At 48.6% G+C, this 18,197-nt stretch overlaps 1 protein-coding gene across 5 annotated transcripts in view; it reads left to right on the top strand.

Annotated features, from left to right (window-relative positions):
- Positions 1 to 18,197, top strand: part of LOC114599811 (sodium-dependent lysophosphatidylcholine symporter 1-like) — a 54,277-nt gene that overhangs the window by 21,755 nt on the left and 14,325 nt on the right. For 4 of the 5 annotated variants that reach the window (XM_077929431.1, XM_028735546.2, XM_028735545.2 and 1 more), the window contains exons 2-11: positions 342 to 461; positions 1,660 to 1,784; positions 3,271 to 3,403; positions 4,579 to 4,657; positions 6,522 to 6,679; positions 8,988 to 9,078; positions 10,199 to 10,320; positions 11,519 to 11,602; positions 14,494 to 14,577; positions 16,555 to 16,667. In XM_077929431.1, the coding sequence (XP_077785557.1) occupies positions 342 to 461; positions 1,660 to 1,784; positions 3,271 to 3,403; positions 4,579 to 4,657; positions 6,522 to 6,679; positions 8,988 to 9,078; positions 10,199 to 10,320; positions 11,519 to 11,602; positions 14,494 to 14,577; positions 16,555 to 16,667 (1,109 nt within the window). The remainder of the gene's footprint in view (positions 1 to 341; positions 462 to 1,659; positions 1,785 to 3,270; positions 3,404 to 4,578; positions 4,658 to 6,521; positions 6,680 to 8,987; positions 9,079 to 10,198; positions 10,321 to 11,518; positions 11,603 to 14,493; positions 14,578 to 16,554; positions 16,668 to 18,197) is intronic. The other variant, XM_077929432.1, reaches the window with a different exon arrangement.

Below are 18,197 nucleotides of genomic sequence, written 5' to 3'. Positions count from 1 at the left end.
GGCCCTCTGCCTGGTTCCCTGTAACTTGGCCTCTCGCAGTGAGGGAACCGCCAGAAAGCCCTCGGAGAGCGGGGCCCTTGACCTATGCCCCAAAGTCCTCCCTCGAGTTCCCCACTTTGACAGGGGTGTGATGCTCCCCTCATGCCCAACTGAATTTCCCAGAGGCCTCCAGTTCACCACTGCCAGATGCTCACCAAACTGAACACCTTCTGATCTACCAGGGCTGCTCTTTAACATTTTCTTACATTTGCATTAGAGAAGACAGGATTTGCTACCTTAGCAGGGTGTGTGTGTGTGTGTTCAAGAGATGCTCTCCTCACCTGCTAGCATCTCATTCCCAGGTGAAACCAGCCTTACCTCTCCACCGGAAGGTTTGCTATGCGCTTGGAGGCGCCCCTTACCAGCTCACAGGCAACGCAGTCGGGTTTTTCCTCCAGATCTTCTTGCTGGATGTCGTGCAGGTGAGCTCCATCCTGCCACTCAGCTACATTCGGCAAAAAACAGTGATCTGAATGAGTTATAAACATGCAACACCAGATGGCGCCAGACAGCACAAAACTTTTCCATAGCGTTTTTCCATAGGTTTTTTTTTTTGGTTATAACAATTTGATTTCTGACTTATTTATAGCATTTTCCCCCCTGTGTGCAGATCCACCCCTGGTTTGTTTGCAGGGAGATGAAATGTTGGTTTCTTAATAATATGATGGTGACGATGATGATGATGATAATGATAAATTTATATCCCACCCTCCCCAGCCGAAGCCAGGCTCAGAGCGGCTAACAACAGTAAAATAATACAGCATTCTAAAATCAATTCATTATAAAATCAGTTGATAATGATGATTTATTATTTATACCCTGCCCATCTAGGAGGCTTCCAGCAGAATACTATAATACAAGGATTCATCAAATATTAAAAGCTTCCCTAAACAGGGCTGCCTTCAGATGTCATCTAAATGTCAGATAGTTGTTTTTCTCTTTGGCATCTGGTGGGAGGGCGTTCCACAGGGCGGGTGCCACCACCAAGAAGGCACTGAACAGATTAAGTCAGGGGTCAGCAACCTTTTTCAGCAGGGGGCCGGTCCACTCAGACCATTTTTTTGGGGGGGGGGGAATGAACGAATTCTTATGCCCCACAAACAACCCAGAGATGCATTTTAAATAAAAGCACACATTCTACTCATGTAAAAACACGCTGATTCCCGGACCGTCCGCGGGCCAGACTGAGAAGGCGATTGGGCCGGATCCGGCCCCTGGGCCTTAGGTTGCCTACCCCTGGATTAAGCCAACTGTTCTGTTGTTTGTTGATAAAATGTTTCCTGCTGCTGAAGTTTCCCGCTGTTTCTGGGTCTGTTTCATAAGTTTCATAATTGTTTTCCTGAAGTTTACTGAGCGTAAACTACTGAGAAGGCCCTGTGCCTGGTTCCCTGTAACTTCACTTCTCGCAGTGGGGGAATCGTCAGAAGGCCCTTGGAACTGGACTTCAGTGTCCAGGCTGAACGATGAGGGTGGAGATGCTCCTTCAGGTATACAGGGCTGAGTTCCAAAGTGTTGGCACTGCGACACTAAATAATCAATTTCAGAATGTTGTTCGGGTTGATGCTCCAGGTCTTTCCGCACTGCCTAACAGATTCAGTCTCCCCCTTTGCCTCGATCTAGCTGGAGCCCTTCCATGCTTCGCTGATCCTTTTCCTGGGGAAAGCCTGGGATGCTGTGGCCGACCCCGCCATCGGATTCCTGGTCAGCAGAAGCCCCCGCCGGAGGTGGGGCAAACTGATCCCCTGGTGAGTGAGAGGGGAAAGGGGTGACCGGGTGGATCTGCTGGTGTTTTGCAGGAAAGATCAAGGGGCAGCCTGGTCATAAAAGCTGGAGGTGCGTTAAGCGAGCCGCTTCTCATAGGACAGTGGAGTTGGAAGGGACAAAAATGAAAAATTCAGCCTTTCTCAACCTGTGGGTTCCCAGATGTTGTTGGACTACAACTCCCATCACCCCTAGCTAGCAAGGCCAGAGCTCAGGGATGATGGGAGTTGTAGTCCAACAACATCTGGGGACCCACAGGTTGAGAACCGCTAGTCCATATACTTCTTACAGAAGATTGGAAGAAGTATATGAATTATTTGAAGAGCAACTGTAACCAACGAATTATGCTAGTAGGACTACAAGAAGTTCTGTAAAGAGAAATATACGAAGTGTTACAAAGCAGGAAAAGATAGAGATATCGGTTATGAGTTTGAAATGTAATAGGGGAAATAAGAAGTGCATACTAAGAGATTAGATTGGAAAATTTTCAGACAGGACTGATGGAAGTCAAAAAAAATTGAATAGGATGTAAAAGTATGTTTAATTACTGTTGAAAATGATATGTTAAAAACAAATTAAAAATTATATAATTTTTATAATATATATATATATAGAGAGAGAGAGAGAGAGAGAACGGCAAGTCCACGGGTAGGCAAACTAAGCCCCGGGGGCCGGATGCGGCCCAATCACCTTCTAAATCTGGCCAGCAGACGGTCCAGGAATCAGCATGTTTTTACATGAGTAGAATGTGTCCTTTTATTTAAAATGCATCTCTGGGTTATTTGTGGGGCAACAGGAATTTGTTCATTCTCCCCCCCCAAAAAAATATAGTCTGGCCCCCCACAAGGTCTGAGGGACAGTGGACCGGCCCCCTGCTGAAAAAGTTTGCTGACCCCTGCCTTAAGCTAAGGGCGCTGAACCTTTTCGGCTCCATGGGCCAAATTTTGCAGGTATGGAGGTTTTGCATGTCGCCCCTCTTCCCTCTTTATATTTCCAACCTCGGAGATTTCAAGGGGAAGAGAAGAGGCAGTTGGCCAATGGTGTTGTGAGTTTTTTCTCCCCCCCCCCCTTCTGAACAAGTTGAAGCTGAACCTTCAGGGATGGATCCTGGCATGTTCCTGATGTGGCCTGACGTTTGTTCCAGCGGTCAGATCCCTGGTTTCACATCCTGGTTCCGCAGCTCTACCTGTTGGACTCCTGCCTTTCACGTGGCCCTTAAAGACATAAAAGCCCTTCTGGCAAACAAAGACTTCCACCTTGGGCACCCAGCCTGCCATTGCCCCCTCTTCCAATAACTGTGACGAATTCCCCATTGCAGTGGAACCTCCAGATACAGGGATAGTCTACCTCTGAGCACCAGATTTTTTTGGCACAGTCAATGCAATCCTGCTTGCTGCCTGGCGGCATCCAGCCAGCTGCTCTTAGCAACGACAGCAAGGCGGTCCTCACGCTCTCTTGTTCTCCTTGCAGGGTCATCTGCTCCACGCCATTCGGGGTCTTCTTCTACACTATGCTCTGGTTCGTGCCCTCAGATTCCCTCTCTGTGTCACTGAAGTTCTTTTGGTATTTGGTCATGTACTGCCTCTTCCAGACCTGCATGAGTGTAAGCGCTTGTGCCTGGGACGGATGGATGAATGAATGAATGTTCCCTTCAGCCATTGATTTATTGATTTATATATAGACACGGCATGTCCTGCAGTTCAAGGTGGGCTTTGTAGACCAGGAAGGTAAAAGACAAAGACACACACACACGCAACACACACAGCGGGGAGTTTAAAATGAAAGCCACATTTTTAAAAAAGCTACAAGCAGGCATTGCTAAGAGCCCAGCTCACAACATTGCATTAACTGCAACTACATTGAGGTTGAATCCTGACAAGACAGAAGTGCTGTTTTTGGGGACAGGGGGTGGGCAGGTGTGGGGGACTCCCTGGTCCTGAATGGGGCAACTGTGCCCCTGAAGGACCAGGCGCACAGCCTGGGAGTCATTTTGGACTCACAGCTGTCCATGGAGGTGCAGGTCAGTTCTGCGTCCAGGGCAGCTGTCTACCAGCTCCATCTGGTATGCTGGCTGAGACCCTATCTGCCTGTGGACTGTCTCGCCAGAGTGGTGCATGCTCTAGTTACCGGTATGTCCCGCTTGGACTACTGCAATGCGCTCTACGTGGGGCTACCTTTGAAGGTGACCCGGAAACTGCAACTAATCCAGAATGCGGCAGCTAGACTGGTGACTGGGAGTGGCCACTGAGACCACATAACACCGGTCTTGAAAGACCTACATTGGCTCCCAGTACGTTTCCGAGCACAATTCAAAGTGTTGGTGCTGACCTTTAAAGCCCTAAACGGCCTTGGTCCAGTATACCTGAAGGAGCGTCTCCACCCCCATCGTTATGCGCAGACGCTGAGGTCCAGCGCTGAGGGCCTTCTGGTGGTTCCCTCACTGCGAGAAGCCAAGTTACAGGGAACCAGGCAGAGGGCCTTCTCGGTGGTGGCGCCCGCCCTGTGGAACGCCCTCCCACCAGATGTCAGAGAGAACAACAACTACCAGACTTTCAGAAGACATCTGAAGGCAGCCCTGTTTAGGGAAGCTTTTAATGTTTAATAGGTTATTGTATTTTAGTGTTTTGTTGGAAGCTGCCCAGAGTGGCTGGGGAAACCCAGCCAGATGGGCGGGGTATAAATAATAAATTATTATTATTATTATTATTATTATTATTATTATTATTATTATTATTTCCACCCTGACAGATTCCCCCCTTTACCTTTACCTCCTTTTAGTGCTACCACGTCCCTTATTCCTCGCTGACCATGTTCCTGGGAGGGAGTCAGATGGACCGTGACTCTGCGACCGCCTACAGTAAGTCCCTTGGCAGAGATCACCATTGATCTGGAAATGCAGCTCCTGCCTTCCTTGTTTTCTGAGATGGTGAATCTCTACAGCAGGCACCCCCAAACTCGGCCCTCCAGATGTTTTGGGACTACAACTCCCATCATCCCTAGCTAACAGGACCAGTGGTCAGGGATGATGGAAACTGTAGTCCCAAAACATCTGGAGGGGCGAGTTTGGGGGTGCCTGCTCTACAGGGATTTCCTAGTCTGGAAAAAATAATAGTATCAGAGTTGGAAGGGCCAAGTACACTCTAGCCCAGGGGTCAGCAAACTTTTTCAGCAGGGGGCCGGTCCACTGTCCCTCAGACCTTGTTGAGGGCCGGACTATATTTTTTTTTTGGGGGGGGGAATGAACGAATTCCTATGCCCCACAAATAACCCAGAGATGCATTTTAAATAAAAGGACACATTCTACTCATGTAAAAACATGCTGATTCCCGGGCCGTCCACAGGCCAGATTTAGAAGGCTACTGGGCCGGATCTGGACCCTGGGCCTTAGTTTGCCTACCCATGAGAGAGACAGGGGTCAGCAAACTTTTTCAGCAGGGGGCCAGTCCACTGTCCCTCAGACCTTATTGGGGGCCGGACTATATTTTGAAAAATAATAATGAACGAATTCCTATGCCACACAAATAACCCCGAGATGCATATTAAATAAAAGGACACATTCTACTCCTGTAAAAACATGCTGATTCCCGGACCGTCCGCAGGCCAGATTTAGAAGGTGATTGTGCCGGATCCGGTCCCCGGGCCTTAGTTTGCCTACCCCTGCTCAGTCTAGCTCAACCCTCTGTAATGTAGGGATCTTTTGCCCAGCGTGGGACTCAAACACCCAACCCTGAGATTAAGAGTCTCACGGTTTACCGGCTCAGCTACCCCATCAGTTCATTTGTCCTGCCCTGGTGTCGTTGCCTGAGGCTGGTGTGACAGTTAACAAGGTGGAGATTACACTGATTAATTAATGGGGATTTTACGGAGAGGGAACTTTTCTGTGTAAGGGTATTTCATAGAATCATAGAAACCTAGGGTGGGAAGGGACATGAGGGTCATCTAGTCCAGCCCCCTGCCATGTAGGAATCTCAGCTAAAGCATCGATGACAGATGCCCATCCAAACTCTGCTTAGAAACCTCCAAGGAATAAGGACAAAGAAACAAGCATAGGATAAAACATCTGAATAAAATACAAGAATAAACACAGATAATGGATGGATAAAAACTGATAATTAAAACAGTTAAGAACTAAAAACAAACAAAAACACGCAGTTAAAAGTACTGTAAGAGCATAAGAACTAAAAGATTTGCAGTTAAAACAACTATAGGAGGCTGCAGAGTAGAAGGCTCTGAAATAGAGGGCACTCACAACATTAGAAACTGATGTGCAAATATGGTTAACTTAAGACTTAAGACTTCATTCCCTCATAATAAATCTACAACACTTAAAATATAAATCCGGGGACTTTAAATGAAATCCGGGGACATTCCAGGGACGGATTTTGTCAGGGACAGATTTGTAAATCTGGTGACTGTCCCTGGGAAACGGGGACGTCTGGTAACCATAGGCTAGGTTCCAGCCATGCAAAATCCAGAGTTGTAGAAACATCTGCAAGCGCCACTCTGATCTCCATCCAGGCACCTTCTGGCCAGGCAAATATCACTCAAGGAGGGTGTGAGATGGGGATGGTGAGGGGTCTGGCCTAGGGGAAGGGGTTGTGGCCTGGGCGGAGTCCAGAGGGCTGGATAGAAGAGCCTTGGGGGCCGCCCCCTCTGGTTTAGAGCTGTGCTGCGACTCCTTTCCGCTCACGCCTCTCCCACTTTTCCACGGCTTTCGGCAGGGATGGGAGTGGAGATGCTGAGCACCCTGGTGGGGTCGGGTACCCAGGGGCAAATTGTCGGGAGTCACCATGCCAGCATGAGGAAGAGGTGCGACGTGGCGAATGGCACCCTGGCAGAAAACGACACCTCTCTGCTCCCGGATGTGCTGGAGAATGCGGTAAGAGTTGGGCTGGCCCTTGGTGACTGTAGGCAACCAGCCATATGGGAGCTGAAATGGGATTGGGAGCCGCATGGAACAAGCAAGAGCTGCAACAAAATGTTGCAGCATGCCCCAGCCTAACAGAGCTGCTCCTGTTCAGGGTTCTAGCAAGCATAACCTTCCTTGAGGAGGCTCCATTTCCCCATACTGCCATCCCTATTCAGATTAGCTCCATTAATAATAGTAGTACAGTCATACCTCGGGTTACAGACGCTTCAGGTTGCGTTTTTTCGGGTTACAGACACACCAAAACCCGGAAGTGCCAAATTGCAACTTGCGTGTGCACACACGCGGTGCTGCGGGTTGCGAACGCTGTGGGTTGCAAACATGCTTCCCACACGGATCAAGTTCGCAACCCGAGTGTCCACTGTAGTAGTAAAAGGTAAAGGGACCCCTGACCAATAGGTCCAGTCATGGCCGACTCTGGGGTTGCGGCGCTCATCTCGCTTTATTGGTCGAGGGAGCCGGCGTCCAGCTTCCGGGTCATGTGGCCAGCATGACTAAGCCGCTTCTGGCGAACCAGAGTAGCACATGGAAACTCTGTTTACTTTACTGCTTGGTCATCCAGCAACCCCAGAGTCGGCCACGACTGGACCTAATGGTCAGGGATCCCTTTACCTTTTACTACCTTAGTGGACACTCGGGTTGCAAGTGGTACCTATTTATCTACTTGCACTTTGACGTGCTTTCGAACTGCTAGGTTGGCAGGAGTAGTAGTAGTAGTAGTAGTAGTAGTAGTAGTAGTAGTAATTCATTATTTATACCCCGCCCATCTGGCTGGGTTTCCCCAGCCACTTGTGGGATGTAATCCATTGGTGCAGTCAAATGCAGCATTCCTTATTTCCTAGAGTGGGCACAGGCAGGGAAACATCCAGTCAGTGTAACTTCCTCTTAGCTTCCTCTCCCTGCATGTGACCTGGGAGATGAGCATGGCTCTGGCTGGCTCCACAAAAGAGCCACATCATGAAGCCATGTTTTCAGTTCGTCTGTCTTCTCCATACTGTCTTGTGTTGCTGTTCTTTTGCTGCCATACTGTTCTCCTGCCGCCATTTTGTTGCCTTAATGTAATTTTGCTGTCTGTTGGCTCTCAGCCAGCAGCACATGAGTTCAGTCTCCCTATGAGATGAACTCGCAGATTCTTGTGTAACTATTAAGAAAAGCCTGCCTTCCGGGAATCATATTGCGAACAGAAATGTGAATAAATCTTTTGTTACTTTGCTCAGAAAGACTCTTGTGTCTTTATTCTTTTAAGCGGGATCAAAAGGGAATAAACTTAACGAAGAGATTCAAACGAACCTGCAAACTACCGTATTTTTCGCTTTATAGGACGCACAGGACCATAGGAAGGGGAGAACAGGGGGAAAATTTTTTTTCTTGTTCCCCCCCTCAAAAACAAGGTGCGTTCAAGAGCAGGTCAGGGAACAGCGCAAAGGCTGCAGCCTTGCCGTTGCCCCCCGAGCTTGTGGGGCTGGTGGTGGTGGGAAGCGCTGCTTTTCCCCACCCCCAACCTCAAAGATCCCTGAAGCCTTTGGAGCGCAGCTTCGGAGACAGCCTTTCAAGCCTCCGCAGAGCGGCGGGGTGCCTTCACCCTGCCACCCTGCGGAGGCTTTGCGCAGCTATCCCGAAGCTAGAACAGCGAGACGGAGGGCTGCTATCCGCAAGCCTTCGGAGCCTGGCGGGAACTCCCACCGGGCTCCGAAGGCTTGCGGACAGCTGCCCGAAGCCTGGGGTGCGCAGCGCTGCGCTCCCCGGACTTCGGGCTGCAGGCAGCTGTCCACAAGCCTGCGGAGCCCAGCGGGAGTTCCCGCCAGGCTCCGAAGGCTTGCGGATAGCTTCCTGAAGCCTGAAACGTGAGAGGGGTCGGTGCGCACTGACCCCTCTCGCTCTCCAGGCTTCAGCGAAAGCCTGCATTCGCTCCATAGGATGCACACACATTTCCCCTTCATTTTTGGAGGGGGAAAAGTGCGTCCTATAGGGCGAAAAATACGGTAGCTTCCGCTATATTGAGGGGAATCTGCTCTGCTACATCACTTACTAGCGTGAGGGAAGGAAGGCTAATACTTATTCAATATAAAGTGGTACCTTGGTTTACGAACTTAATCTGCTCCCGAAGTCCGTTCTTAAACCGAAACTATTCTTAGACCAAGGTAAAGTTTGAAAACCGGGACACTACTTCTAGTTTTGTGGAGTTCGTAAATAGTTCAGATTTTGACTGGTTGTGATTTTGCACACGGCCAGTAAATGGTTTTCTCTGTTTCCCTTTCAGCGCACGGCGTATGTTGTCGCCTCCCTGGTCCTTGGCTCTCTTTATTTCCTTTCCTGTTTGGTCCTCTTCTTGGGAGTGAAAGAGCAGCCAGGTAAACGTATAACTATTTCATATATTTGGTGCTCACTTTGGCTTTTCTTGAAGGTTCAGCCCTGGGCCTGGTCACAAGATCCAGGGTACATCTAGAGAGATGCTTATCGTGGGATGGCTGCGGCTTATGCATGCAAGATTCTTTGCAAAGTCCAAAACAAAACCCATCTTCCCTTCTGAAAAAGTTAAAACACACCCAGTGTGTTGCCAATCTCCCATTTGCATCTTCTGAATTGCCTGCTTGCAATATTAAGATCTTGTCTGGAAACACCCTGTGAACAAAGAAATGCGTTGTTGTTGTTGTTTAGTCGTTTAGTTGTGCCCAACTCTTCGTGACCCCCTGGACCAGAGCATGCCAGGCACTCCTGTCTTCCACTGTCTCCCGCAGTTTGGTCAAACTCATGCTGTTAGCTTCAAAAACACTGTCCCACCATCTCGTCCTCTGTCGTCCCCTTCTCTTTGTGCCCTCCATCTTTCTCAACATGGGGGTCTTTTCCAGGGAGTCTTCTCTTCTCATGAGGTGGCCAAAGTCTTGGAGCCTCAGCTTCAGGATCTGTCCTTCCAGGGAGCACTTAGGGCTGATTTCCTTAAGAATGGATAGGTTTGATCTTCTTGCAGTCCAGCATGAGTTTGACCAAACTGCGGGAGGCAGTGGAGGACAGGGGTGCTTGGCGTGCTCTGGTCCAGGGGGTCACAATGAGTCGGACACGACTAAATGACTAAACAACAACAACATCAATATGTCCAAAATTTTGTCCTTCCAAATTATCCATTCTTTCCACTACATCACAAGTGTTGTTAAAATCCCGCTAATGTTTGAACCAGCTTACAATGGTCTTGTAAGTACGGTAAATTATAAATTTTTCCCATTTTTTTTAAAAAAAGTTCTTGCCCTCTTGGTTTCTGAGCTTCCCAGTTAATTTTGCCGTTTCGGCATAGTCCATCAACTTGGTTTGCCGAAGGAAAGTTTAAAGGAAGTTAATGCTAACCTGCTCCCCTTCTATTACATCATACGTTTGCCTTGGGCATTCTGGTACAGAAAGGCAATTCAGAAATAGCAGAAATAAATCCATGTTACTGTTCCTTTCTTCCCTCTTTCTTTCTTTTTTCTTTTATGCCAGGACGATACACCCCTTTGGGGAAGACCAGACTCCCGTTTTTTGCCAGTCTGCGGGCCGTCCTAAGCCACAGCTCCTACACCCGGCTCCTTGCAGGTTTCTTGTTGGCATCACTGGCCTTCCAGGTAACAGCAGGCCCTACCATGGCTGGGTAACAGCTGGTACAAGGCTTTCCTGGGGCGGAAGCGGGACACAATTGCTCAGCACTACACTGAATTTGCCGGACGGGTCATAGCTCAGCAGTAATAATAATAAATAATAAATTTTTATTTATACCCCACCCTTTCCTGTTCAGAAAACCGGGCTCAGGGCGGCTAACAACAAATTTAAAACACTTAATTGATGCAACAAAAAACAGCCTAAAATACAGTATAAAACGTGAATAATGATAAATTCAGAGTTCAAAAATCAATTTAGGGGGAAATCCATCAAATAAACATTAGATGATCACCAGGGCTAGCTGGCTAAATTAGTCCATTTTGGGCCAGCGAGGAGACCAGGGGAGAATTAGCTGTGGGATCCCAGAGCAGGTAATCTTCATAAAAAGGGGAGAGGGAGGGAAGGAAGGGGAATAAAAGATCAGGCTAAGTTCAAATTGAAAGCCAGGCAGAATAGCTCTGTTTTACGGGCCCTGCGGAAGGAGGTTAAATCCTGCGGGGCCCTGGTGTCATGGGACAGAGCATTCCACCAGGCCGGAGTCACCACTGAGAAGGCCCTGTCCCTGGTGGAGGATAATCTAACTTTCATAGGGCCCGGGACCTCTAAACTATGGACCTTAAGGTCCTCTGCAGGGCAGACCAGGAGAGGTGGTCCCGTAGAGCAATGTTCCCCAACCTTGGGCCTCCAGCTGTTTTTGGACTACAACTCCCATCATCCCTCGCTAGCAAGACCAGTGGTCAAGAATGATGGGAATTGTAGTCCAAAAACAGCTGGAGGCCCAAGGTTGGGGAACACTGCTGTAGAGCACCTGCTTGGCTTACTGAAGATTTGGTCCCTGGCATCTCCAGTTAACGGGGTCCATAGCAAGGGATGGGAAAGTCCTTTGCTCCTTCCGACCCTGTTCACTGATTGGCAGCATGAGCAAAACGCACTTTCAACCCAGGTGTATCTCTACCTGCCCCAGGTAAGGGCAGGTGAGTGTGGCTTGACCAAAAGAACCTGGCAAGGTGGTGTTTCGCCACCACTGATTTTCATTCTGAAAACAGCCTCCTTGATGGTCACTGAGGATAAAAATGGAAGCAATGGTTTAGCAGGGAGTGGCATGCCACACTCGCCCGTTCAGCGCCCGAATGCTCGCTGAGGCTGTTCTGTTTCCACCCACAGCTGGCCCAGGGAATCTTTGCCTTCTTCTGCACTCATGCAGCTGGACTGCCTGGGAGCTTCCAGCATCTGGTGCTCATCATGTTGGTACGTATTGCCCGACCTTTTTTTAAAATCGTTTTTATTTGATTTTTCAAATATAAATTTATAACAAAACCAAATACATTTCCATATACAGTGGTACCTTGGTTTTCGAGTGTCTTGGAAACCGAACATTTTGGTTTTTGAATGCCGAAAAAGCGGAAGTAAATGCTTATGTTTTCGAACGCACCTCGGAAGTCGAACGGCTGCGGTTTTTTTTCCATTTTCTGCATTGACTTTGCATACTACCCTTTGCGCCATGGTTGTTGAATGTTTCAGAAGTCAAATGGTCTTCCAGAACGGGTTACATTCCACAACTGAGGTACCACTATAGAGAGATTTCTCTGAATCTGGAGACCTCCGCCCATCCCCTCTGTGGCTCCTAATATAAATGTTTTCAACTGCATATCAAATCTATATTTCATATAGATTTTATATATGGGACATATATAGATTTTATATATGGGACACGGGTGGCGCTGTGGGTTAAACCACAGAGCCTAGGACTTGCCAATCAGAAGGTCGCCGGTTCGAATCTCTGCGATGGGGTGAGCTCCCGTTGCTCGGTCCCTGCTCCTGCCAACCTAGCACTTCGAAAGCACGTCAAAGTGCAAGTAGATAAATAGGTACCACTCCGGCGGGAAGGTAAACGGCATTTCCATGCGCTGCTCTGGTTCGCCAGAAGCGGCTTAGTCATGCTGGCCACATGACCCGGAAGCTGTACACTGGCTCCCTCGACCAATAAAGCGAGATGAGTGCCGCAACCCCAGAGTCGGCCACGACTGGACCTGATGGTTAGGGGTCCTTTTACGTTTTATTTAATGAATATCTATCCTGACTTCTTTGTGGGGGACACTGGGGGATGTTGCATCAAGCGAGTGTCGTCCCACACTTTCCAGAACTGGGGTGCCAACTTGAATAAAATATTGGGGAGAGGGCAGGTAAGCCCCGCCCTGCATAATTGATCACATGATGTGGTACACACACACTATTTGAATGGCAATGCCGATCAGCTGAGGGGGGAGAGGTGGAGGAGGCCCCTCAAATATTTTATGGGGGGGGGCAAAACCCCCCTCAGCACCTAGGAATTGGCTCCTATGTTCCAGGACATTTCCCCATCACCTCCTGAAATATACTCAGCGTCAAGAGTGCATTTCATGCTCTTTATTCAGCTCATAGTGGTGAGGAGGAATGAAAGTTCCCACAAAATATCTGCTTTATATACATTATTTACACAATGGGCTGCACGTGATTGGCTAATTCCGGAATTCTCCTGTAGGCCAATCAGGTTGTGGATTCACTTCCATCTGGAGCTGGATTGGGTGGCTCCTGCAGACCAATCGTACTGCTGCATTGTTCTAGGACCAATCAGACTGCTGCATTCTGAATCCTATTGTTCTAGGACCAACCAGACTGCTGCATTTTGGATCCTATTGTTCTAGGACCAATCAGACTGCTGCATTTAGGATCCTATTCAACTCAGTACATAACACTTTCCTTACTGCAAAACAAATTCATATTTTGTGGGAGAAGCAGGTTTGCTGTGCAAAAGCTCCAAACCAGCTTTCCTTGCACAGCTTGAATTTGCTGGGATATGGCTGGATACGACCCCAAAATAGGGACAGTGTGCTGGTCCCATGGGTTACCCGAGAGGCGAGGTCCAAGTCCTGTCCGGGGTCAAAGATGCAACGTGGAGACAGTCCGTAGTAGCTGAAGCTGGGTGCAGGGCAGGGAGTCAGGTGAAGTCAGAAACAGGCTTTCAAGCAGGGAGCCAGGGCAGGTCAGGAGCTCAGGCAGAAAAGCAGGACAGGATTCAGGCAGGAACTAGCAACCGACAATGTTGCTGCTGCACCTTGGGACTGGGGCTGGCCAGCTTTTATTTGCCTCGAGGCATAGGGCGGCCCCGATCCTCAGGTGACTCGCCTCTCTGCCCTGAGCCTCTGCAGCTCAGGAGAGGCTGGAGGGTTACCGGACCCAGAGGCAACCACCGCTTCCCCTGACGGGGCTGAGAGTGGAGCACCTGCAGGCAATGGGTCCTCCATCACCTCTGGAGCCAGAGCAGACTCAGCTGGTGCCTGCACCTGAGGACCCAGCACAGGTGAGGACCCTTCAGGCTCATGCCCCAGCCCCGGCTCAGCTGGTTCTGGAGGCGGGGAATCCTGTGCAGGCTGGGATCCCTCAGGTTCAGCATCCAAATCCAAATCCCAGGCCATCACAGACAGTCTGGAATTGTCCGTAAGTCTGACTTCTGCCTGAGCTTTGTGGGAGCAAATCAGGAAGGATGCTCAAGGAACAGGTCGCCAGACGGAGCCCTGAGGTGGGTTGCTCATTCAGCTGCTGCACTTAATCTTTCTTAGAAAGCCTAATAAGACTGTCCAAGTAAGATAAATACAGCCTTGTGCCAAAGAGCTCTGAATTTCTGAATTTTCTTAATTTTTATTTAAAAAATTATTTACAATGTAACATAAACCCCCCACCCAATACAGAAATCCACCCTCATTAAACAAGAACATAACATACAATAAGCCAAACATACAACAATACAAACAACCAAATAAAAGACTTCCTTTATCCTGTACCTGGCCTCCTTATTTACTTCTTATAAGCTGAATAATTATTAAGATTTTTCTAATTATAACTTAAATATCCACAAATTCTCCTGCAGACATTAATCGAGACAAGTCCGGGTATGTATTTTAGGGCACTGTTTTGTGAAGTATTCTCTGCATTTCCCCCATGCTTTTTGAAGTTCTTGTCTAGTGGGATCTCTAATTGCCTCTGTTAATCTAGCCAGTTCAATATGCTCTAACAGTTTGTCTTGCCATTCCTTTTTTGTTGTGCCAAAGAGCTCTGGGTCATACCGGGTGATGAGTTTCCTCTCCCCTCTCTGTCTCCAGGTGGTCGCCTGCCTCTCCATCCCTGTGTGGCAGTGGTTCCTGGTAAGGTTTGGGAAGAAGTTGGCTGTCTTCATAGGCCTTTCGGTGAGCGTCCTTCACAAGACCTGTTCTTGATGACTTGTCTGCATTTTGCCTTTTTCAGTTGCAATTGCAGAGGGTGGCGACAAGGAAAAGGGGCCGTTTCAGCCATGGCTTCCTGCTCATGGCATGGTCTCCCCAGGGAAGCCTGCCTGGCTCCATCATTGACATCTTTAATAATAATAATAATAATAATAATAATAATAATAATAATAATAATAATTTATTTATACCCTGCCCTTCTGGCTGGGTTTCTCCAGCCACTCTGGGCGGCTTTCAACAAAGTATTAAAATACAGTAATGCATCAAACATTAAAAGCTTCCCTAAACAGGGCTGCCTTCAGATGTCTTCTAAAAGTCTGGTAGTTGTTCTTCTCTTTGACATCTGGTGGGACAGCGTTCCACAGGGCGGGTGCCACCACCGAGAAGGCACTGGACAGATTAAGTCAGGGGTCAGCAACCTTTTTCAGCAGGGGGCCGGTCCACTGTCCCTCAGACCATTTTTTTTGGGGGGGGGATGAACGAATTCTTATGCCCCACAAATAACCCAGAAATGCATTTTAAATAAAAGCACACATTTTGCTCATGTAAAAACACGCTGATTCCCCGACCATCTGCGGGCCAGACTGAGAAGGCGATTGGGCCGGATCCGGCCCCTGGGCCTTAGGTTGCCTACCCCTGGATTAAGCCAACTGTTCTGTTGTTTGTTGATAAAATGTTTCCTGCTGCTGAAGTTTTCTGCTGTTTCTGGGTCTGTTTCATAAGTTTCATAATTGTTTTCCTGAAGTTTATTATCTGTTTTTATTATATACTTTATGCTCTCTTTTTAAAAGTTGCTTAGAGACTCGCCCCCCCTCCACATTTTACACTTTTCTATAAGTGACTAACAAGTCAAATAAATTTTCCAGTACTGTAACAAACCTGTGATGTGGAGAAAAAAACCTTGGATGATGCCCTTTTCTCCACCAGGCATTGTGCCAGGAGAGAGCAGGATTGCAGCATCTCTGAATTTTTTCTACCATGCAGATTAAAAGTGCTAAGTACTTAAAAGTACTATGTCAGCGAAAAGCACCTGACACATCTATGATGCGCTTTGATAGTGTGAGTCAGTGAGATTACGCATTTCCAAAAGAGAGATATTGGTCCAAGGCTGCACTGTGACTGCAGAGGTGAGCCTTAAACACTCTATATCGCCTAATATATTGTTAAGAGCCAACTGGCTATAGAAAACCATCAGAGACAGGTTGGAAAAATATACCGGTATATGCCAAATTCCAGGGGAGTAACAAATGAGACCTACAAGTAAAGCTGTAGATCAGGCTGTGGAACTCCTGCTGCGCTCCGAAGGCTTGCGGATAGCTGCCTGAAGCCCCCGGAGCGCAGCCTTTCAAGCCTCCGCAGAGCAGTGGGGTGCCTTCATCCCACTGCCCTGCAGAGGCTTTGCGCAGCCATCCCCAAGCTAGAACAGTGAGACAGAGCACTGCGCAGCGCTCTGTCTCCCTGTTCTGGCTTTGCTCTATAGGACACACACACATTTCCCCTTAATTTTTGGAGGGGAAAAAGTGTGTCCTATAGAGCGAAAAATACGGTTGATGGATGTGAGGAAGTGAGGGCTTTCCGTCTTGCCAACTGATGGAGGAAGACCAGCAGGAACGAGCTGCTGTGCTCATTAGGCCTGACATCCCACCAAGCCTGTGGATGTCGAATTTTTGCTAATAAAGAGTTCACCCCATCTTTTGAACTGTGTGATTGCGGACTGGCATGCTTCTGTGACAAGACCCCCAATAGGAATCCCACAAGCAGGACCTGAGTGCAAGAGCAGCTCTCCCCACTTGTGATTTCCCACAACTGGCATTCAGGTGGATCCCATCTCTGACAGCATAGGTAGATCAGGTAGCCACCCTGGCTACTAGTTGTCGATGAGGTGTCTCTTTTCCCTCTTTTTCTTCCCTCTCCTCCTCCTGCTCACCTTGTCTGCTGCAGCTGATCATCCCGTCTCTCATTGTTATCACGGTCGTGACCCACAACTTCCTGGTCTACGTCTTCATGGTCGCCCTGGCAGGAAGCAGCCTCGCCGTCCTCTACTTGTTGCCATGGTGAGCGGAAGGGAAGTCCCGAACAATAGCGGGCTCGTCTGGGGAGGGCGTACCGCATCCGGACGGAAGCTTCCTGAAAGCTATGCTTTCCAGCATTTTGGCACTCCGGGAACTCTCAGAGGCACTTGGTTCATAAAGTGCAGTGCTACACATATGAATGTGAGAAAAACAAGCACGAGAGAGATCTATAACAGGGTCTGCCACTGTGTTTGCTTTGGCAAGTTTTTCCATTTGGAGTTTTCTGTTCTAATTCCTACTTGCCCCTTGACACAACCAGCCCAAGAGATTTTGCCGCTTGAGGCAAAACAAAATGAGGTGGCTGCAGATGGCCCAGGGAATTCCCAATATTCTGAAAGCAGTGGGAGAGAAAATGGGAGGCTGGAGGTGGCAGCAGGCAGCTGGCACAGAAGGTGGCAAGTGGCGTGCTCCTCGTGAACCAGATTTGCCTTCCCTCCCAGCTTCCTCCAGCCTTCTGCCTGAGGCGACTGCCTCACTGAGGCTAATGGATGAGCCGGCCTTGCTCCTCAATCTCATCTGTCTTTCGATATGATAATACGATATGATACGATATGATAATCTTTATTGTCATTGTCCCATGCAGAACAACAAAATTGAAGAAATCTACACCAGACATTCAAAAACCAATAAGCCTGCTATCCCAGCTATCCCAGCCTGGTTAACCCCCTAAAAACTCAGATACCCCCTAATTAAATACAATATGTGGGTGGCGCTGTGGGTTAAACCACAGAGGCTAGGACTTGCTGATCAGAAGGTTGGCAGTTCGAATTCCCGCGATGGGGTGAGCTCCCGTTGCTTGGTCCCTGCTCCTACCAACCTAGCAGTTTGAAAGCACGTCAAAGTGCAAGTAGATAAATAGGTACCGCTCCGGCAGGAAGGTAAACAGCATTTCTGTGCACTGCTCTGGTTCGCCAGAAGCGGCTTAGTCATGCTGGCCACATGACCCGGAAGCTGTACGCTGGCTCCCTTGGCCAGTAAAGCGAGATGAGCGCCGCAACCCCAGAGTCGGTCACGACTGGACCTAATGGTCAGGTGTCCCTTTACCATTACTTTACTCCCACAGAGACTGCCTTACACTGCGTTTAAAACCAAAATCGCATTTGGATAGAAACTTTCTCAGGCGGCTAGTCCTAGTCTTTATAATCCTGTACCTTCTTCCAGAAGGCAGAAGCTCAAAGAGATCGTTTCCGGGGTGCGCACTATCCTGCGCTATCTCTGCAGCTTTCTTATGGCACCTGGAAGTGTAGATTTGATCCAAGGTGGGAAGAGTGCACCCAGTTATTTTCTCTAGATGATCAAGGCCCTTCCAGTGGGTCAAAGCAAATTATTAGCTCCAGCAAAGCTCCTAAGAGCCCACGTTGTTCCTCTAGTACCCTTACCACTCCCAGGGCAAATCGTGCCCCCAACTTGAGGGTTGTGAGAACCTTTGGGGACATCTAGTATCACGATTTCGGGCTAATTTTGTCCACTGGGACTGGCAGCAGCTTTTGCAAGGTCCGTGGCAAATGTAGC

Source organism: Podarcis muralis, chromosome 5 (genome assembly GCF_964188315.1).
Source record: "Podarcis muralis chromosome 5, rPodMur119.hap1.1, whole genome shotgun sequence".
NCBI lineage: Eukaryota > Metazoa > Chordata > Lepidosauria > Squamata > Lacertidae > Podarcis > Podarcis muralis.
The sequence above is the reverse complement of the archived record's forward strand: the minus strand, read 5'-3'. Positions and strand labels throughout refer to the sequence as shown.